This window comes from Oncorhynchus mykiss, unplaced genomic scaffold, assembly GCF_013265735.2.
Source record: "Oncorhynchus mykiss isolate Arlee unplaced genomic scaffold, USDA_OmykA_1.1 un_scaffold_213, whole genome shotgun sequence".
Classification (NCBI taxonomy): domain Eukaryota; kingdom Metazoa; phylum Chordata; class Actinopteri; order Salmoniformes; family Salmonidae; genus Oncorhynchus; species Oncorhynchus mykiss.
The window spans coordinates 303945-327500 of NW_023493684.1; the positions used below are offsets into that span (position 1 = coordinate 303945).

At 45.7% G+C, this 23556-nt stretch overlaps 1 protein-coding gene across 1 annotated transcript in view; it reads right to left on the minus strand.

Moving 5' to 3' along the window:
• Window positions 1-23556, minus strand: part of LOC118947900 (E3 ubiquitin-protein ligase SMURF1-like) — a 62027-nt gene that overhangs the window by 2144 nt on the left and 36327 nt on the right. Inside the window, 5 exon segments of the mRNA XM_036972939.1 lie at window positions 8895-8979; window positions 11171-11372; window positions 13541-13799; window positions 15700-15878; window positions 17153-17267. Coding sequence (XP_036828834.1) covers window positions 8895-8979; window positions 11171-11372; window positions 13541-13799; window positions 15700-15878; window positions 17153-17267 — 840 coding nt within the window.

Below are 23556 nucleotides of genomic sequence, written 5' to 3' on the forward strand. Positions count from 1 at the left end.
ATACCTGTTAGTGGCGCTAGCGGAGTCACATAGTCAGGTTATAACTGTTAGTGGCGCTAGCGGAGTCCCATGGTCAGGTTATACCTGTTAGTGGCGCTAGCGGAGTCCCATGGTCAGGTTATACCTGTTAGTGGCGCTAGCGGAGTCCCATGGTCAGGTTATACCTGTTAGTGGCGCTAGCGGAGTCCCATAGTCAGGTTATACCTGTTAGTGGCGCTAGCGGAGTCACATAGTCAGGTTATACCTGTTAGTGGCGCTAGCAGAGTCCCATGGACTCACTCAGGTTATACCTGTTAGTGGCGCTAGCGGAGTCCCATAGTCAGGTTATACCTGTTAGTGGCGCTAGCGGAGTCCCATAGTCAGGTTATACCTGTTAGTGGCGCTAGCGGAGTCCCATAGTCAGGTTATACCTGTTAGTGGAGCTAGCGGAGACCCATAGTCAGGTTATACCTGTTAGTGGCGCTAGCGGAGTCCCATAGTCAGGTTATACCTGTTAGTGGCGCTAGCGGAGTCCCATAGTCAGGTTATACCTGTTAGTGGCGCTAGCGGAGTCCCATGGACTCACTCTGTGTGCAAAAATAATGTATATATATATATATATATAGTGTTTTACAATGACTACCTCATCTCTGTACCCCACACATACAATGACTACCTCATCTCTGTACTCCACACATACAATGACTACCTCATCTCTGTACCCCACACATACAATGACTACCTCATCTCTGTACTCCACACATACAATGACTACCTCATCTCTGTACCCCACACATACAATGTCTACCTCATCTCTGTACCCCACACATACAATGACTACCTCATCTCTGTACCCCACACATACAATGACTACCTCATTTCTGTGCCCCACACATACAATGTCTACCTCATCTCTGTACCCCACACATACAATGACTACCTCATCTCTGTACTCCACACATACAATGTCTACCTCATCTCTGTACCCCACACATACAATGACTACCTCATCTCTGTACCCCACACATACAATGACTACCTCATCTCTGTATGTCATGTACTGTCATGTTGTCTTGTCTCTGTCCTTTCCCTTCACCCTGTCTCCCTCTGCTGGTCGTGTCAGGTTACCTTTTCTCCCCCGCTTTCCCCCAGCTGTCCCTTGTCTCCTCTAACTACCCATTCACCCCGTTCCCCACCTGTTCCCTTTTTCCCTCTGATTAGGTCCCTATATCTCTCTCTGTTTCTGCTCCTGTCCTTGTCGGATTCTTGTTTGTTTGTTTGTGTCATTCATGCCTGAACCAGACCATCGTCGTGTTCCTGTAACCTTGTCCTGTCCTGTCGGAATCTGCCTGTCCGTCTGAGCCTACGTTTTGTTTTGTAATTAAAGATACTCTGTTTTGTTAATTCGCTTTTGGGTCCTCATTCACGCACCGTAACAGAAGAATCCGACCAAGAATGGACCCAGCGACTTCGGATCCTCTCCACTCAGCCGTCGAGATCCAGGGAGCGATGCTAGGCAGACACGAGCAGGAATTGTCTGCTGCTCGACATGCCGTTGAGACCCTGGCCACCCAAGTCTCCAACCTCACAGAACAGGTTCACCATCTCCGCCTCGATCCACCGGCCACTTCCAGGGCTTTCGAATCTCCGGAGCCCAGAATCAATAACCCGCCGTGTTACTCTGGGGAGCCCACTGAATGCCGCTCGTTCCTCACCCAGTGTGATATTGTGTTTTCTCTCCAGCCCAACACTTACGCCAGGAGCACTGCTCGTGTCGCCTACGTCATATCTCTCCTTACTGGACGGGCTCGTGAGTGGGGCACGGCAATCTGGGAGGCAAGGGCTGAGTGTACTAACCAGTATCAGGACTTTAAGGAGGAGATGATACGGGTTTTTGATCGATCTGTTTTTGGGGAGGAGGCTTCCAGGGCCCTGTCTTCCCTATGTCAAGGCAATCGATCCATAACAGACTACTCTATTGAGTTTCGCACTCTTGCTGCCTCCAGTGGCTGGAACGAGCCGGCTTTGCTCGCTCGTCTTCTGGAGGGTCTCCGCGCAGAGGTAAAGGATGAGATTCTCTCCCGGGAGGTTCCTTCCAGCATGGATTCCTTGATTGAACTCGCTATTCGCATTGAGCGACGGGTTGATCTTCGTCACCGAGCTCGTGGAAAGGAGCTCGCGTTCTCCGTTGCCCCCCTCTCCGCATCACTACCATCTTCCTCTGCCGGCTCGGGAGCTGAGCCTATGCAGCTGGGAGGTATCCGCATCTCGACTAAGGAGAGGGAACGGAGAATCACCAACCGCCTCTGTCTCTATTGCGGTTCTGCTGGTCATTTTGTCACTTCATGTCCAGTAAAAGCCAGAGCTCATCAGTAAGCGGAGGGCTACTGGTGAGCGCTACTACTCCTGTCTCTCCTTCAAGATCCTGCACTACCTTGTCGGTCCATCTACGCTGGACCGGTTCGTCAGCTTCCTGCAGTGCCTTAATAGACTCTGGGGCGGAGGGCTGTTTTATGGACGAGACCTGGGCTCGGGAACATGACATTCCTCTCAGACAGTTAAGGGAGTCCACGGCCTTGTTCGCCCTGGATGGTAGTCCTCTCCCCAGGATTCAGCGTGAGACGCTACCTTTAACCCTCACTGTTTCTGGTAATCATAGCGAAACCATTTCTTTTTTGATTTTTCGTTCACCTTTTACACCTGTTGTTTTGGGCCATCCCTGGCTAGTTTGTCATAATCCTTCCATTAATTGGTCTAGTAATTCTATCCTCTCCTGGAACGTCTCTTGTCATGTGAAATGTTTAATGTCTGCTATCCCTCCTGTTTCCTCTGTTTCTTCTTCACAGGAGGAGCCTGGTGATTTGACAGGGGTGCCGGAGGAATATCACGATCTGCGCACGGTGTTCAGTCGGTCCAGGGCCACCTCTCTTCCTCCACACCGGTCGTATGATTGTAGTATTGATCTCCTTCCGGGAACCACTCCCCCCCGGGGTAGACTATACTCTCTGTTGGCTCCCGAACGTAAGGCTCTCGAGGATTATTTGTCTGTAGCTCTTGACGCCGGTACCATAGTCCCCTCCTCCTCTCCCGCCGGAGCGGGGTTTTTTTTTGTCAAGAAGAAGGACGGGTCTCTGCGCCCCTGCATAGATTATCGAGGGCTGAATGACATAACAGTTAAGAATCGTTATCCGCTTCCTCTTATGTCTTCAGCCTTCGAGATCCTGCAGGGAGCCAGGTTTTTCACTAAGTTGGACCTTCGTAACGCTTACCATCTCGTGCGCATCAGGGAGGGGGACGAGTGGAAGACGGCGTTTAACACTCCGTTAGGGCACTTTGAATACCGGGTTCTTCCTTTCGGCCTCGCTAACGCTCCAGCTGTCTTTCAGGCATTAGTCAATGATGTCCTGAGAGACATGCTGAACATCTTTGTTTTCGTTTACCTTGACGATATCCTGATTTTTTCACCGTCACTCCAGATTCATCTTCAGCACGTTCGACGTGTCCTCCAGCGCCTTTTAGAGAATTGTCTTTTTGTGAAGGCTGAGAAGTGCACTTTTCATGCCTCCTCCGTCACATTTCTCGGTTCTGTTATTTCCGCTGAAGGCATTAAGATGGATCCCGCTAAGGTCCAAGCTGTCATTGATTGGCCCGCTCCTAAGTCACGCGTCGAGCTGCAGCGCTTTCTCGGCTTCGCGAACTTCTATCGTCGTTTCATCCGAAATTTCGGTCAGGTGGCAGCTCCTCTCACAGCCCTTACTTCTGTCAAGACGTGCTTTAAGTGGTCCGTTTCCGCCCAGGGAGCTTTTGATCTCCTCAAGAATCGTTTTACATCCGCTCCTATCCTTGTTACACCTGACGTCTCTAGACAGTTCGTTGTCGAGGTTGACGCGTCAGAGGTGGGCGTGGGAGCCATTCTTTCTCAGCGCTCCCTCTCTGACGACAAGGTCCACCCATGCGCGTATTTTTCTCATCGCCTGTCCCCGTCGGAACGTAACTATGATGTGGGAAACCGCGAACTGCTCGCCATCCGGTTAGCCCTAGGCGAATGGCGACAGTGGTTGGAGGGGGCGACCGTTCCTTTTGTCGTTTGGACTGACCATAGGAACCTTGAGTACATCCGTTCTGCCAAACGACTTAATGCGCGTCAGGCGCGTTGGGCGCTGTTTTTCGCTCGTTTCGAGTTCGTGATTTCTTATCGTCCGGGCTCTAAGAACACCAAGCCTGATGCTTTATCTCGTCTCTTCAGTTCTTCAGTAGCCTCCACTGACCCCGAGGGGATTCTCCCTGAGGGGCGTGTTGTCGGGTTGACTGTCTGGGGAATTGAGAGGCAGGTAAAGCAAGCGCTCACTCACACTCCGTCGCCGCGCGCTTGTCCTAGGAACCTTCTTTTCGTTCCCGTTCCTACTCGTCTGGCCGTTCTTCAGTGGGCTCACTCTGCCAAGTTAGCCGGCCACCCTGGCGTTCGGGGTACGCTTGCTTCCATTCGCCAGCGTTTTTGGTGGCCCACCCGGGAGCATGACACGCGTCGTTTCGTGGCTGCTTGTTCGGTCTGCGCGCAGACTAAGTCCGGTAACTCCCCTCCTGCCGGCCGTCTCAGGCCGCTTCCCATTCCCTCTCGACCGTGGTCTCACATCGCCTTAGATTTTGTCACCGGACTGCCTTCGTCAGCGGGGAAGACTGTTATTCTTACGGTTGTCGATAGGTTCTCTAAGGCGGCTCATTTCATTCCCCTTGCTAAGCTTCCTTCTGCTAAAGAGACGGCACAAATCATCATCGAGAATGTTTTCAGAATTCATGGCCTTCCGTCAGACGTCGTTTCGGACAGAGGTCCGCAATTCACGTCTCAATTTTGGAGGGAGTTTTGCCGTTTGATTGGGGCTTCCGTCAGTCTCTCTTCCGGCTTTCACCCCCAGTCTAACGGTCAAGCAGAACGGGCCAATCAGACTATTGGTCGCATCTTACGCAGTCTTTCTTTTCGCAACCCTGCGTCTTGGTCAGAACAGCTCCCCTGGGCAGAATACGCCCACAACTCGCTTCCTTCGTCTGCAACCGGGCTATCTCCTTTTCAGAGTAGCCTCGGGTACCAGCCTCCGCTGTTCTCATCTCAGTTCGCCGAGTCCAGCGTCCCCTCCGCTCAGGCTTTTGTCCAACGTTGCGAGCGCACCTGGAAGAGGGTCAGGTCTGCACTTTGCCGTTATAGGACGCAGACTGTGAGGGCTGCTAATAAGCGTAGAACTAAGAGTCCTAGATATTGTCGCGGTCAGAGAGTTTGGCTCTCCACTCAGAACCTTCCCCTTAAGACGGCGTCTCGCAAGTTGACCCCGCGGTTCATTGGTCCGTTCCGTATTTCTCGGGTCATTAATCCTGTCGCAGTTCGACTTCTTCTTCCGCGATACCTTCGTCGCGTCCACCCGGTCTTCCATGTCTCTTGTGTTAAGCCCGTTCTTCGCGCCCCCGCTCGTCTCCCCCCCCCCCCCCCCCATCCTTGTCGAGGGCGCACCCATCTACAGGGTCCGCAGGATTTTGGACATGCGTCCTCGGGGCCGTGGTCACCAGTACCTTGTTGATTGGGAGGGGTACGGTCCGGAGGAGAGGAGTTGGGTTCCCTCTCGGGACGTGCTGGACCGTGCGCTGATCGAGGATTTCCTCCGTTGCCGCCAGGTTTCCTCCTCGAGTGCGCCAGGAGGCGCTCGGTGAGTGGGGGGGTACTGTCATGTACTGTCATGTTGTCTTGTCTCTGTCCTTTCCCTTCACCCTGTCTCCCTCTGCTGGTCGTGTCAGGTTACCTTTTCTCCCCCGCTTTCCCCCAGCTGTCCCTTGTCTCCTCTAACTACCCATTCACCCCGTTCCCCACCTGTTCCCTTTTTCCCTCTGATTAGGTCCCTATATCTCTCTCTGTTTCTGCTCCTGTCCTTGTCGGATTCTTGTTTGTTTGTTTGTGTCATTCATGCCTGAACCAGACCATCGTCGTGTTCCTGTAACCTTGTCCTGTCCTGTCGGAATCTGCCTGTCCGTCTGAGCCTACGTTTTGTTTTGTAATTAAAGATACTCTGTTTTGTTAATTCGCTTTTGGGTCCTCATTCACGCACCGTAACACTGTACCCCACACATACAATGACTACCTCATCTCTGTACCCCACACATACAATTATCTGTAAGGTCCCTCCGGTTGAGCAGTGAATTTCAAACAGAGAATCAAACCTTTGATCATGGTGAAGTTATTAATTACACTTCGGATGGTGTATCAATACACCCAGTCATTACAATGATAATGCTCCTAACTCAGTTGCCAGAGAGGAAGGAAACCGCTCAGGGATTTCATTATGAAGCCAATGGTGATTTTAAAACAGTTACAGAGTTTAATTGGCTGTGAGACGAGGGAACTGAGGATCAAATCAAAGTGTATTTGTCACGTGACCCGAATACAACAGGTGTTTACAGTGAAATGTAAACAATAGATAAGTAAAGAAATAAAAAACTGTAAAATAACAGTGAAAATAACAGTAGGTTTATACAGGGGGTACCGGTACAGAGTCAATGTGGAGGCAATATACAGGGGTTACCGGTACAGAGTCAATGTGGAGGCTATATACAGGGGGTACCGGTACAGAGTCAATGTGGAGACTATATACAGGGGGTACCAGTACAGAGTCAATGTGGAGGCTATATACAGGGGGTACAGAGTCAATGTGGAGACTATATACAGGGGGTACCGGTACAGAGTCAATGTGGAGGCTATATACAGGGGGTACCAGTACAGAGTCCATGTGGAGGCTATATACAGGGGGTAGCGGTACAGAGTCAATGTGGAGGCTATATACAGGGTATTACGGTACAGAGTCAATGTGCAGGCTATATACAGGGGATACCGGTACAGAGTCAATGTGGAGACTATATACAGGGGGTACCGGTACAGAGTCAATGTGCAGGCTATATACAGGGGGTACCGGTACAGAGTCAATGTGGAGACTATATACAGGGGGTACCGGTACAGAGTCAATGTGGAGACTATATACAGGGTGTTACGGTACAGAGTCAATGTGCAGGCTATATACAGGGGGTACCGGTACAGAGTCAATGTGGAGACTATATACAGGGGGTACCGGTACAGAGTCAATGTGCAGGCTATATACAGGGGGTACCGGTACAGAGTCAATGTGGAGACTATATACAGGGTATTACGGTACAGAGTCAATGTGCAGGCTAATTGAGGTAATATGTACATCTAGGTAGAGTTAAAGTGACTATGTATTGATGATAAACAGAAAGTAGCAGCAGCATTACAGAGGGGGTAGGATGGATCAACAACATTGTAGTTAGTCCACAATACTAACCCAAATGACAGCGTGAAAAGGAAGCCTGTACAGAACAACATATTCCACAACATGAAGTTCTTATGGCTAGGGGTTCCGCTAGCGCCACTAACAGGTTAATTATGGCTAGGGGTTCCGCTAACAGGTTAAGGCACTAAATTAAAAATGCAAAGAATGTGGCAAAGAAATTAACTTTATGTCCTGAATACAAAGTGTTATGTTTGGGGCAAATCCAACACGTCACTGAGTACCACTCTTCATAATTTCAAGCATGGTGGTGGCTGCATCATGTAATGGGTATGCTTGTCATCGGCAAGGACTAGGGAGTTTTTTAAGGATAAAAATAAACTGAAGCACAGACAAAATCCCAGAGGAAAACCTGGTTCAGTCTGCTTCCCAACAGATACTGGGAGACAAATTCACCTTTCAGCAGGACAATAACCTACAACTCAAGGCCAAATATACACTGGAGTTGTTTACCAAGACGACATTGAATGTTCCTGAGTGGCCGAGTTACAGTTTGGACTTACATCGGCATGAAAATCTATTGCAACATTTGAAAATGGCTGTCTAGCAATGATCAACAACCAACTTGACAGAACTTGGGAGTTTAAAAAATAATACATGTGCAAATATTGTACAATCCAGGTGTGTAAAGCTCTTAGAGACTTACCCAGAAAGCTTACCCAGAATGCTTACCCAGAAAGCTTAGCCAGAAAGACTCACAGCTGTAATCGCTGCCAAAGATGATTCTAACATCTTAGATTCTAACTCAGGGGTGTGAATACTTCTGTAAATGAGATATTGCTGTATTTTATGTTCAATACATTTGAAAGGGGTACTGCGTGTAGATGGGTGATGATAACGTATATTTTAATCCATTTTGAATTCAGGCTGCAACACAACAAAATGTGGAATAAGTCAAGGGGTGTCAATACTTTCTGAAGATACTGTCAGAGTTACATGTTAATGCAGGGGGGTGTCAATACTTTCTGAAGATACTGTCAGAGTTACATGTTAAAGCAGGGGGGTGTCAATACTTTCTGAAGATACTGTCAGAGTTACATGTTAAAGCAGGGGGGTGTCAATACTTTCTGAAGATAGTGTATATCCATATGGCAGAGTGTGGATGGCTGTTAGCAAGCTGGGAAGAGTAAAGAGACCAGGGTTGGCGTTATGGGTGGACGTTAGGGGGCCTGGTCTGCTCTACCGTACCTCCTTGCCAGTCCAAATAAAATATTTATCATTTATTCGACCGAGACGCACGGCGACAGAAAGATGCATCCATTTCAGATAAAGCATGCGAGGGTTAGGGGTTGGGGTTAGGGGTTAGGGTTAGGGGTTAGGCCATGTATCTGATGCTGTCTCAGTATGTGTAGACCATGTATCTGATGCTGTCTCAGTATGTGTAGACCATGTATCTGATGCTGTCTCAGTATGTGGAGACCATGTATCTGATGCTGTCTGGGCATAAAGAGTATTGCATGTCATACTCTTTCTCTGGTGAGATAGTTTCAGCAAAGAGGAAGAGGAGAAGCCATGGGCAGTGTGTTTGACACCCCGGTGTTAAAGGCATGGTTCTTTGAAAGTGTGTGTTCTTACCATGTGTGTGCCTTGGGTAGGTTGTCTGTGTTGGCCTCTATCAGATGGATGGTGAACAGCCTTGGGCCTGCTGAACCTGTAGAACCTTACACACACACATTCTAGTTATCACTGTTCTAGAACACCAACATTACTGATGTACAACACATTCTAGTTATCACTGTTCTAGAACACCAACATTACTGATGCACAACACATTCTAGTTATCACTGTTCTAGAACACCAACATTACTGATGTACAACACATTCTAGTTATCACTGTTCTAGAACACATTCTACTTATCACTGTTCTAGAACAAACATTACTGATGCACAACACATTCTAGTTATCACTGTTCTAGAACACATTCTAGTTATCACTGTTCTAGAACACTAACATTACTGATGCAACACATTCTAGTTATCACTGTTCTAAAACACCAACATTACTGATGTACAACACATTCTAGTTATCACTGTTCTAGAACACCAACATTACTGATGTACAACACATTCTAGTTATCACTGTTCTAGAACACACACACATTCTAGTTATCACTGTTCTAGAACACCAACATTACTGATATACAACACATTCTAGTTATCACTGTTCTAGAACACCAACATTACTGATGTACAACACATTCTAGTTATCACTGTTCTAGAACACCAACATTACTGATGTACAACACATTCTAGTTATCACTGTTCTAGAACACCAACATTACTGATGCACAACACATTCTAGTTATCACTGTTCTAGAACACACACACATTCTAGTTATCACTGTTCTAGAACACCAACATTACTGATGTACAACACATTCTAGTTATCACTGTTCTAGAACACCAACATTACTGATATACAACACATTCTAGTTATCACTGTTCTAGAACACCAACATTACTGATGTACAACACATTCTAGTTATCACTGTTCTAGAACACACACACACACACATTCTAGTTATCACTGTTCTAGAACACCAATCTTACTGATGTTCAACACATTCTAGTTATCACTGTTCTAGAACACCAACATTACTGATGTACAACACATTCTAGTTATCACTGTTCTAGAACCCATTCTAGTTATCACTGTTCTAGAACACATTCTAGTTATCACTGTTCTAGAACACCAACATTACTGATATACAACACATTCTAGTTATCACTGTTCTAGAACACCAACATTACTGATGTACAACACATTCTAGTTATCACTGTTCTAGAACACCAACATTACTGATGTACAACACATTCTAGTTATCACTGTTCTAGAACACCAACATTACTGATATACAACACATTCTAGTTATCACTGTTCTAGAACACCAACATTACTGATGTACAACACATTCTAGTTATCACTGTTCTAGAACACACACACACACACATTCTAGTTATCACTGTTCTAGAACACCAATCTTACTGATGTTCAACACATTCTAGTTATCACTGTTCTAGAACACCAACATTACTGATGTACAACACATTCTAGTTATCACTGTTCTAGAACCCATTCTAGTTATCACTGTTCTAGAACACATTCTAGTTATCACTGTTCTAGAACACCAACATTGCTGATGTACAACACATTCTAGTTATCATTGTTCTAGAACACCAACATTACTGATGTACAACACATTCTAGTTATCACTGTTCTAGAACACCAACATTATTGATGTACAACACATTCTAGTTATCACTGTTCTAGAACACCAACATTACTGATGTACAACACATTCTAGTTATCACTGTTCTAGAACACACACACATTCTAGTTATCACTGTTCTAGAACACCAACATTACTGATGTACAACCCATTCTAGTTATCACTGTTCTAGAACCCATTCTAGTTATCACTGTTCTAGAACAACACCATCACTGTTCTAGAACACATTCTAGTTATCACTGTTCTAGAACACCAACATTGCTGATGTACAACACATTCTAGTTATCATGTGGTCTAGAACAGTGATAACTAGAATGTGTTGTACATCAGTAATGTTTGTTCTAGAACAGTGATAACTAGAATGTGTTCTAGAACAAACATTACTGATGTACAACACATTCTAGTTATCACTGTTCTAGACCACATTCTAGTTATCACTGTTCTAGAACACATTCTAGTTATCACTGTTCTAGAACACATTCTAGTTATCGCTGTTCTAGAATACCAACATCACTGATGTACAACACGTTCTAGTTATCACTGTTCTAGAACACCAACATCAACTGTTCTAGTTATAGCTGTTCTTTGTTAATAGTGATGTGGGGTGTGCGTGCGACCCACCCTGTAGTGCCTTGAATCCCTGTAGTGGAACTCTGGTAGAACCGGTAACAAACTGCAGTAGTCGTCCTCTCCTCTCCTCAGTGAAGCTCTCTACAGCCTCCCAGAACCAGCAAACCACATTACTGTCTACAGCACAGTGCTTCAAACGGGTGTTAGACTTCCAATCTGCTAGGTCTATCTTCCCCAGGCCTCCAATTATCAACTAGGGAGACAGGGAGACAGGCCTCCGATTATACACGAGGGAGGGACAGGGAGACAGGCCTCCGATTATCAACTAGAGAGACAGGGAGACAGGCCTCCGATTATACACTAGAGAGAGACAGGCCTCGATTATCAACTAGAGAGACAGGGAGACAGGCCTCCGATTATACACTAGAGAGAGACAGGCCTCCGATTATCAACTAGAGAGAGACAGGGAGACATGCCTCCGATTATACACTAGATAGAGACAGGGAGACATGCCTCCGATTATACACTAGAGAGAGACAGGGAGACAGGCCTCCGATTATACATTAGAGAGAGACAGGGAGACAGGCCTCCGATTATCAACTAGAGAGAGACAGGGAGACAGGCCTCCGATTATACATTAGAGAGAGACAGGGAGACAGGCCTCCGATTATACACTAGAGGGAGACAGGGAGACAGGCCTCCGATTATACACTAGAGAGAGACAGGGAGACAGGCCTCCGATTATACATTAGAGAGAGACAGGGAGACAGGCCTCCGATTATACACTAGAGAGAGACAGGGAGACAGGCCTCCGATTATACATTAGAGAGAGACAGGGAGACAGGCCTCCGATTATACACTAGAGGGAGACAGGGAGACAGGCCTCCGATTATACACTAGAGAGAGACAGGGAGACAGGCCTCCGATTATACACTAGAGAGAGACAGGCCTCCGATTATACACTAGAGAGAGACAGGCCTCCGATTATTCATTAGAGAGACAGGCCTCCGATTAAACACTAGAGAGAGACAGGCTTCCGATTATACACTAGAGAAACAGGCCTCCGATTATACACTAGAGAGACAGGCCTCCGATTATACACTAGAGAGACAGGCCTCCGATTATACACTAGAGAGACAGGCCTCCGATTATACACTAGAGAGACAGGCCTCCGATTATACACTAGAGAGACAGGCCTCCGATTATACACTAGAGAGACAGGCCTCCGATTATACATTAGAGAGACAGGCCTCCGATTATTCATTAGAGAGACAGGCCTCCGATTATACACTACAGGGAGACAGGCCTCGATTATCAACTAGAGAGACAGGGAGACAGGCCTCCGATTATACACTAGAGAGAGACAGGCCTCCGATTATACACTAGAGAGACAGGGAGACAGGTCTCAGATTATCAACTAGAGAGAGACAGGGAGACAGGTCTCAGATTATCAACTAGAGAGAGACAGGGAGACAGGTCTCAGATTATCAACTAGAGAGAGAGACAGGGAGAGAGAGTTAGACAGGCCTCAGATTATCAACTAGAGAGAGACAGGGAGAGAGAGTTAGACAGGCCTCAGATTATCAACTAGAGGGAGAGAGACAGGGAGAGAGAGTTAGACAGGCCTCAGATTATCAACTAGAGAGAAAGAGACAGGGAGAGAGAGTTAGACAGGCCTCGGATTATCAACTAGAGCGAGAGACAGCCAGCCAGCCAGCCAGAAAGGCAGAAACAGACAGACAGGTATACAGTTGAAGTCAGAAGTTTACATACACTTAGGTTGGATTCATTAAAACGTATTTTTCAACCACTCCACACATTTCTTGTTAACAAAGGTAGACAGCCAGACAGGTATAACAGACAGGTATAACAAACAGACAGGTATAACAGACAGGTATAACAGACAGACAGGTATAACAGACAGACAGACAGGTATAACAAACAGACAGGTATAACAGACAGGTATAACAGACAGACAGGTATAACAGACAGGTATAACAGACAGGTATAACAGACAGACAGACAGGTATAACAGACAGGTATAACAGACAGACAGGTATAACAGACAGACAGGTATAACAGACAGACAGACAGGTATAACAGACATGTATAACAGACAGACAGGTATAAAAGACAGACAGGTATAACAGAGACAGGTATAACAGACAGACAGGTATAACAGACAGGTACAACAGACAGGTATAACAGACAGACAGGTATAACAGACAGACAGGTATAACAGACAGACAGGTATAACAGACAGACAGGTATAACAGACAGACAGGTATAACAGACAGGTATAACAGACAGACAGGTATAACAGACAGACAGGTATAACAGACAGACAGGTACAACAGACAGACAGGTACAACAGACAGGTACAACAGACAGGTACAACAGACAGGTACAACAGACAGGTACCTCCAGCTCCTTGTGGTCAAATGGTTTGAGGAGGTGTTGAGGAATCAGTTGGCTGAATCCTTTCTGCAGAGCTAAGAACTGAGCCTCGATCCCCCTCATAAACCTCCAGGTGACATAAAGCTTCACGTACTCCTTCTTGTTGTCCTCGGTTACCGGGAGGTTCTGACCGTTGGGTTTCAGCTCATGTTGAAGGAACTTCCCGAAGGCACTGTGTTCCACGCAGAACGTATGATCTAGAACCGACGAGATGTCATTCTCCCTACACACACACACACACACACACACACACACACACACACAGATAACATTGTAATACCCAGAAACGAAGAGACACTGCTGGCACGAAGCTAGTGTAATACTAGTGTGTGGTACTCACAGTATCCAGACCAGACTCGTGTCTAGTCCAGGGTCAGTAAAGCTAGTGTAATTCCTAGTGTGTGGTACTCACAGTATCCAGACCAGACTCTTGTCTAGTCCAGGGTCAGTAAAGCTAGTGTAATTACTAGTGTGTGGTACTCACAGTATCCAGACCAGACTCTTGTCTAGTCCAGGGTCAGTAAAGCTAGTGTAATTACTAGTGTGTGGTACTCACAGTATCCAGACCAGACTCATGTCTAGTCCAGGGTCAGTAAAGCTAGTGTAATTACTAGTGTGTGGTACTCACGGTATCCAGACTCTTGTCTAGTCCAGGATCAGTAAAGCTAGTGTAATTACTAGTGTGTGGTACTCACGGTATCCAGACTCGTGTAGTTCAGGATCAGTAAAACTAGTGTAATTACTAGTGTGTGGTACTCACGGTATCCAGACCAGACTCTTGTCTAGTCCAGGGTCAGTAAAGCTAGTGTAATTACTAGTGTGTGGTACTCACGGTATCCAGACCAGACTCTTGTCTAGTCCAGGGTCAGTAAAGCTAGTGTAATTAGTAGTGTGTGGTACTCACAGTATCCAGACCAGACTCTTGTGAAGTTCAGGATCAGTAAAGCTAGTGTAATTACTAGTGTGTGGTACTCACAGTATCCAGACCAGACTCTTGTGAAGTTCAGGATCAGTAAAGCTAGTGTAATTACTAGTGTGTGGTACTCACGGTATCCAGACCAGACTCTTGTCTAGTCCAGGGTCAGTAAAGCTAGTGTAATTACTAGTGTGTGGTACTCACGGTATCCAGACTCTTGTCTAGTCCAGGGTCAGTAAAGCTAGTGTAATTACTAGTGTGTGGTACTCACAGTATCCAGACCAGACTCTTGTGAAGTTCAGGATCAGTAAAGCTAGTGTAATTACTAGTGTGTGGTACTCACAGTATCCAGACCAGACTCTTGTGAAGTTCAGGATCAGTAAAGCTAGTGTAATTACTAGTGTGTGGTACTCACAGTATCCAGACCAGACTCTTGTGAAGTTCAGGATCAGTAAAGCTAGTGTAATTACTAGTGTGTGGTACTCACAGTATCCAGAACAGACTCTTGTCTAGTCCAGGATCAGTAAAGCTAGTGTAATTACTAGTGTGTGGTACTCACAGTATCCAGACCAGACTCTTGTCTAGTCCAGGGTCAGTAAAGCTAGTGTAATTACTAGTGTGTGGTACTCACAGTATCCAGACCAGACTCTTGTCTAGTCCAGGGTCAGTAAAGCTAGTGTAATTACTAGTGTGTGGTACTCACAGTATCCAGACCAGACTCTTGTGAAGTTCAGGATCAGTAAAGCTAGTGTAATTACTAGTGTGTGGTACTCACAGTATCCAGACCAGACTCTTGTGAAGTTCAGGATCAGTAAAGCTAGTGTAATTACTAGTGTGTGGTACTCACAGTATCCAGACCAGACTCTTGTGAAGTTCAGGATCAGTAAAGCTAGTGTAATTACTAGTGTGTGGTACTCACGGTATCCAGACCAGACTCTTGTCTAGTCCAGGGTCAGTAAAGCTAGTGTAATTACTAGTGTGTGGTACTCACAGTATCCAGACCAGACTCTTGTCTAGTCCAGGGTCAGTAAAGCTAGTGTAATTACTAGTGTGTGGTACTCACAGTATCCAGACCAGACTCTTGTGAAGTTCAGGATCAGTAAAGCTAGTGTAATTACTAGTGTGTGGTACTCACAGTATCCAGACCAGACTCTTGTGAAGTTCAGGATCAGTAAAGCTAGTGTAATTACTAGTGTGTGGTACTCACAGTATCCAGACCAGACTCTTGTGAAGTTCAGGATCAGTGGTCTCCAGGTCTTGTAGCATAATAGGTTTCCCCAGCAGCTGCTTGTAGAAGGGCAGGGTGAAGCCTCCGTTGATATAGTGACTATGGAACACTGCCAGGCCCATCACACGACCCACAAAGTGGAAATACGACAGGTGGTCCTATACACACACCATCATCATCATCAGTACTCACAGGGTTGATCTGTAGTGTGTGTACTCACAGGGTTGATCTGTAATGTGTGTGTACTCACAGGGTTGATCTGTAGTGCGTGTGTGTACTCACAGGGTTGATCTGTCGTGCGTGTGTGTACTCACAGGGTTGATCTGTAGTGCGTGTGTCTACTCACAGGGTTGATCTGTAGTGCGTGTGTGTACTCACAGGGTTGATAGAGTCAGGGTTGATCTGTAGTGTGTGTACTCACAGGGTTGATAGAGGAGTCAGAGTTGATCTGTAATGTGTGTACTCACAGGGTTGATCTGTAGTGTGTGTACTCACGGGGTTGATAGAGGAGTCAGAGTTGATCTGTAATGTGTGTGTACTCACAGGGTTGATCTGTAGTGTGTGTCTACTCACATGGTTGATCTGTAATGTGTGTGTGTGTACTCACAGGGTTGATCTGTAGTGTGTGTACTCACAAGGTTGATCTGTAATGTGTGTGTACTCACAGGGTTGATCTGTAGTGCGTGTGTGTACTCACAGGGTTGATCTGTAGTGCGTGTGTGTACTCACAGGGTTGATCTGTAGTGCGTGTGTGTACTCACAGGGTTGATCTGTAGTGCGTGTGTGTACTCACAGGGTTGATCTGTCGTGCGTGTGTGTACTCACAGGGTTGATCTGTAGTGCGTGTGTCTACTCACAGGGTTGATCTGTAGTGCGTGTGTGTACTCACAGGGTTGATAGAGTCAGGGTTGATCTGTAGTGTGTGTACTCACAGGGTTGATAGAGGAGTCAGAGTTGATCTGTAATGTGTGTACTCACAGGGTTGATCTGTAGTGTGTGTACTCACAGGGTTGATAGAGGAGTCAGAGTTGATCTGTAATGTGTGTACTCACAGGGTTGATCTGTAGTGTGTGTACTCACAGGGTTGATAGAGGAGTCAGAGTTGATCTGTAATGTGTGTACTCACAGGGTTGATCTGTAATGTGTGTACTCACAGGGTTGATAGAGGAGTCAGAGTTGATCTGTAATGTGTGTACTCACAGGGTTGATCTGTAGTGTGTGTACTCACAGGGTTGATCTGTAGTGTGTGTACTCACAGGGTTGATCTGTAGTGTGTGTACTCACAGGGTTGATAGAGGAGTCAGGGTTGATCTGTAATGTGTGTACTCACAGGGTTGATCTGTAGTGTGTGTACTCACAGGGTTTATAGAGGAGTCAGGGTTGATCTGTAGTGTGTGTACTCACAGGGTTGATCTGTAAAAGGTGTACTCACAGGGTTTATAGAGGAGTCAGGGTTGATCTGTAGAGTGTAAATGTTGTCTGTTGAGTACTGGAACAGGCCGTAGTACGGGTTCAACATCTCATGGCACAGCAGGTACAGCCACTCCCTGTAAAACCAAAATACAACATTATTACAACGTTACCACAGCAGGTACAGCCACTCCCTGTATAACCATAATACAATGTTACCACAGCAGGTACAGCCACTCCCTGTATAACCATAATACAATGTTACCACAGCAGGTACAGCCACTCCCTGTATAACCTTAATACAATGTTACCACAGCAGGTACAACAACTCCCTGTATAACCTTAATACAATGTTACCACAGCAGGTACAGCCACTCCCTGTATAACCACAATACAATGTTACCACAGCAGATACAGCCACTCCCTGTATAACCACAATACAATGTTACCACAGCAGGTATAGCCAGTCCCTGTATAACCATAATACAACGTTATTACAACATTACCACAGCAGGTACAGCCACTCCCTGTATAACCATAATACAATGTTACTACAGCAGGTACAGCCACTCCCTGTATAACCTTAATACAATGTTATTACAATGTTACCACAGCAGGTACAGCCACTCCCTGTATAACCTTAATACAATGTTACTACAGCAGGTACAGCCACTCCCTGTATAACCATAATACAACGTTATTACAATGTTACCACAGCAGGTACAGCCACTCCCTGTTTAACCATAATACAATGTTACTACAGCAGGTACAGCCACTCCCTGTATAACCTTAATACAATGTTATTACAATGTTACCACAGCAGGTACAGCCACTCCCTGTATAACCTTAATACAATGTTACTACAGCAGGTACAGCCACTCCCTGTATAACCATAATACAACGTTATTACAATGTTACCACAGCAGGTACAGCCACTCCCTGTATAACCATAATACAACGTTATTACAATGTTACCACAGCAGGTACAGCCACTCCCTGTATAACCATAACACAATGTTACTACAATAGGTACAGCCACTCACTGTATAACCATAATACAATGTTACCACAGCAGGTACAGCCACTCCCTGTATAACCATAATACAACGTTACCACAGCAGGTACAGCCACTCCCTGTATAACCATAATACAATGTTACCACAGCAGGTACAGCCACTCCCTGTATAACCTTAATACAACGTTATTACAACGTTACCACAGCAGGTACAGCCACTCCCTGTATAACCATAATACAACGTTATTACAATGTTACCACAGCAGGTACAGCCACTCCCTGTATAACCATAATACAATGTTACCACAGCAGGTACAGCCACTCCCTGTATAACCATAATACAATGTTACCACAGCAGGTACAGCCACTCCCTGTATAACCATAATACAACGTTATTACAATGTTACCACAGCAGGTACAGCCACTCCCTGTATAACCATAATACAATGCTACCACAGCAGGTACAGCCACTCCCTGTTTAACTATAATACAATGTTATTACAATGTTACCACAGCAGGTACAGCCACTCCCTGTATAACCATAATACAATGCTACCACAGCAGGTACAGCCACTCCCTGTTTAACTATAATACAATGTTATTACAATGTTACCACAGCAGGTACAGCCACTCCCTGTATAACCATAATACAATGTTACCACAGCAGGTACAGCCACTCCGTGTATAACCATAATACAATGTTACCACAGCAGGTACAGCCACGCCCTGTATAACCATAATACAATGTTACCACAGCAGGTACAGTCACTCCCTGTATAACCATAATACAATGTTAACACAGCAGGTACAGCCACTCCCTGTTTAACCATAATACAATGCTATTACAATGTTACCACAGCAGGTACAGCCACTCCCTGTATAACCATAATACAATGTTATCACAGCAGGTACAACCACTCCCTGTATAACCATAATACAATGTTATTACAATGTTACCACAGCAGGTACAGCCACTCCCTGTATAACCATAATACAATGTTACCACAGCAGGTACAGTCACTCCCTGTATAACCATAATACAATGTTACCACAGCAGGTAAAGCCACTCCCTGTATAACCTTAATACAATGTTACCACAGCAGGTACAGCCACTCCCTGTTTAACCATAATACAATGTTATTACAATGTTACCACAGCAGGTACAGCCACTCCCTGTATAACCATAATACAATGTTACCAGAGCAGGTACAGTCACTCCCTGTATAACCATAATACAACGTTATTACAACGTTACCACAGCAGGTACAGCCACTCCCTGTATAACCATAATACAATGTTATCACAGCAGGTACAACCACTCCCTGTATAACCATAATACAATGTTATTACAATGTTACCACAGCAGGTACAGCCACTCCCTGTATAACCATAATACAATGTTACCACAGCAGGTACAGTCACTCCCTGTATAACCATAATACAATGTTACCACAGCAGGTACAGCCACTCCCTGTATAACCATAATACAACGTTACCACAGCAGGTACAGCCACTCCCTGTATAACCATAATACAATGTTACCACAGCAGGTACAGCCACTCCCTGTATAACCTTAATACAACGTTATTACAACGTTACCACAGCAGGTACAGCCACTCCCTGTATAACCATAATACAACGTTATTACAATGTTACCACAGCAGGTACAGCCACTCCCTGTATAACCATAATACAATGTTACCACAGCAGGTACAGCCACTCCCTGTATAACCATAATACAATGTTACCACAGCAGGTACAGCCACTCCCTGTATAACCATTATACAACGTTATTACAATGTTACCACAGCAGGTACAGCCACTCCCTGTATAACCATAATACAATGCTACCACAGCAGGTACAGCCACTCCCTGTTTAACTATAATACAATGTTATTACAATGTTACCACAGCAGGTACAGCCACTCCCTGTATAACCATAATACAATGCTACCACAGCAGGTACAGCCACTCCCTGTTTAACTATAATACAATGTTATTACAATGTTACCACAGCAGGTACAGCCACTCCCTGTATAACCATAGTTACCACAGCAGGTACAGCCACTCCCTGTATAACCATAATACAATGTTAACACAGCAGGTACAGCCACTCCCTGTTTAACCATAATACAATGCTATTACAATGTTACCACAGCAGGTACAGCCACTCCCTGTATAACCATAATACAATGTTATCACAGCAGGTACAACCACTCCCTGTATAACCATAATACAATGTTATTACAATGTTACCCAGGCAGGTACAGCCACTCCCTGTATAACCATAATACAATGTTACCACAGCAGGTACAGTCACTCCCTGTATAACCATAATACAATGTTATTACAATGTTACCACAGCAGGTACAGCCACTCCCTGTATAACCATAATACAATGTTACCACAGCAGGTACAGCCACTCTCTGTATAACCATAATACAATGTTACCACAGCAGGTAAAGCCACTCCCTGTATAACCATAATACAATGTTACCACAGCAGGTAAAGCCACTCCCTGTATAACCTTAATACAATGTTACCACAGCAGGTACAGCCACTCCCTGTTTAACCATAATACAATGTTATTACAATGTTACCACAGCAGGTACAGCCACTCCCTGTATAACCATAATACAATGTTACCAGAGCAGGTACAGTCACTCCCTGTATAACCATAATACAACGTTATTACAACGTTACCACAGCAGGTACAGCCACTCCCTGTATAACCATAATACAATGTTATCACAGCAGGTACAACCACTCCCTGTATAACCATAATACAATGTTATTACAATGTTACCACAGCAGGTACAGCCACTCCCTGTATAACCATAATACAATGTTACCACAGCAGGTACAGTCACTCCCTGTATAACCATAATACAACGTTACCACAGCAGGTACAGCCACTCCCTGTATAACCATAATACAACGTTACCACAGCAGGTACAGCCACTCCCTGTTTAACCATAATACAATGTTATTACAATGTTACCACAGCAGGTACAGCCACTCCCTGTATAACCATAATACAATGTTACCACAGCAGGTAAAGCCACTCCCTGTATAACCTTAATACAATGTTACCACAGCAGGTACAGCCACTCCCTGTTTAACCATAATACAATGTTATTACAATGTTACCACAGCAGGTACAGCCACTCCCTGTATAACCATAATACAATGTTACCAGAGCAGGTACAGTCACTCCCTGTATAACCATAATACAACGTTATTACAACGTTACCACAGCAGGTACAGTCACTCCCTGTATAACCATAATACAACGTTATTGCAATGTTATCTCAGCAGGTACAGTCACTCCCTGTATAAACATGTTTGACTAGCTGTGTTTCTGCACCAATCAAGAGACTGGTGTTTCTGCACCTAGCAAGAGACTGGTGTTTCTGCACCTAGCAAGAGACTGGTGTTTCTGCACCTAGCAAGAGACTGGTGTTTCTGCACCTAGCAAGAGACTGTGGTTTCTGCACCCAGCAAGAGACTGGTGTTTCTGCACCAATCAAGAGACTGGTGTTTGACTAGCCGTGTTTCTGCACCAATCAAGAGACTGGTGTTTGACTAGCCGTGTTTCTACACCAATCAAGAGACGGGTGTTTGACTAGCCGTGTTTCTACACCAATCAAGAGACTGGTGTTTGACTAGCCGTGTTTCTACACCAATCAAGAGACTGGTGTTTCTACACCAATCAAGAGACTGGTGTTTGACTAGCCGTGTTTCTGCACCAATCAAGAGACTGGTGTTTGACTAGCCGTGTTTCTACACCAATCAAGAGACTAGTGTTTCTACACCAATCAAGAGACTGGTGTTTGACTAGCCGTGTTTCTACACCAATCAAGAGACTGGTGTTTCTACACCAATCAAGAGACTGGTGTTTGACTAGCCGTGTTTCTGCACCAATCAAGAGACTGGTGTTTCTGCACCTAGCAAGAGACTGGTGTTTCTGCACCAATCAAGAGACTGGTGTTTGACTAGCCGTGTTTCTGCACCAATCAAGAGACTGGTGTTTCTGCACCAATCAAGAGACTGGTGTTTGACTAGCCATGTTTTGCACCTAGCAAGAAACTGGTGTTTGACTAGTGGTGTTTCTACACCAATCAAGAGACTGGTGTTTGACTAGCCGTGTTTCTGCACCTAGCAAGAGACTGGTGTTTGACTAGCCATGTTTCTGCACCTAGCAAGATACTGGTGTTTGATTAGTGGTGTTTCTGCACCTAGCAAGAGACTGGTGTTTGACTAGCCGTGTTTCTGCACCTAGCAAGAGACTGGTGTTTGACTAGCCGTGTTTCTGCACCTAGCAAGAGACTGGTGTTTGACTAGCTGTGTTTCTGCACCAAGCAAGAGACTGGTGTTTGACTAGTGGTGTTTCTGCACCTAGCAAGAGACTGGTGTTTGACTAGCCGTGTTTCTACACCAATCAAGAGACTGGTGTTTCTACACCAATCAAGAGACTGGTGTTTGACTAGCCGTGTTTCTGCACCTAGCAAGAGACTGGCTAAACAACGTGGTAGACAGGGATTCCCATGCCCAGCTAAACAATGTGGTAGACAGGAACTCCCATGCCCAGCTAACTGGCTAAACAACGTGGTAGACAGGGATTCCCATGCCCAGCTAACTGGCTAAACAACGTGGTAGACAGGGATTCCCATGCCCAGCTAAACAACGTGGTAGACAGGGATTCCCATGCCCAGCTAAACAATGTGGTAGACGGGGATTCCCCAGCTAACTGGCTAAACAACGTGGTAGATGGGGATTCCCCAGCTAACTGGCTAAACAATGTGGTAGATGGGGATTCCCATGCCCAGCTAAACAACGTGGTAGACATGGATTCCCATGCCCAGCTAACTGGCTAAACAATGTGGTAGACAGGGATTCCCATGCCCAGCTAAACAACGTGGTAGACAGGAATTCCCATGCCCAGCTAAACAACGTGGTAGACATGGATTCCCATGCCCAGCTAACTGGCTAAACAACGTGGTAGACAGGGATTCCCATGCCCAGCTAAACAACGTGGTAGACAGGGATTCCCATGCCCAGCTAACTGGCTAAACAACGTGGTAGACGGGAATTCCCATGCCCAGCTAACTGGCTAAACAACGTGGTAGACAGGGATTCTCATGCCCAGCTAAACAACGTGGTAGACAGGGATTCCCATGCCCAGCTAAACAACGTGGTAGACAGGGATTCCCATGCCCAGCTAACGGGCTAAACAACGTGGTAGACAGGGATTCCCATGCCTAGCTAACTGGCTAAACAACGTGGTAGACAGGGATTCCCATGCCCAGCTAAACAACGTGGTAGACAGGGATTGCCATGCCCAGCTAACTGGCTAAACAACGTGGTCGACAGGGATTCCCATGCCCAGCTAACTGGCTAAACAACGTGGT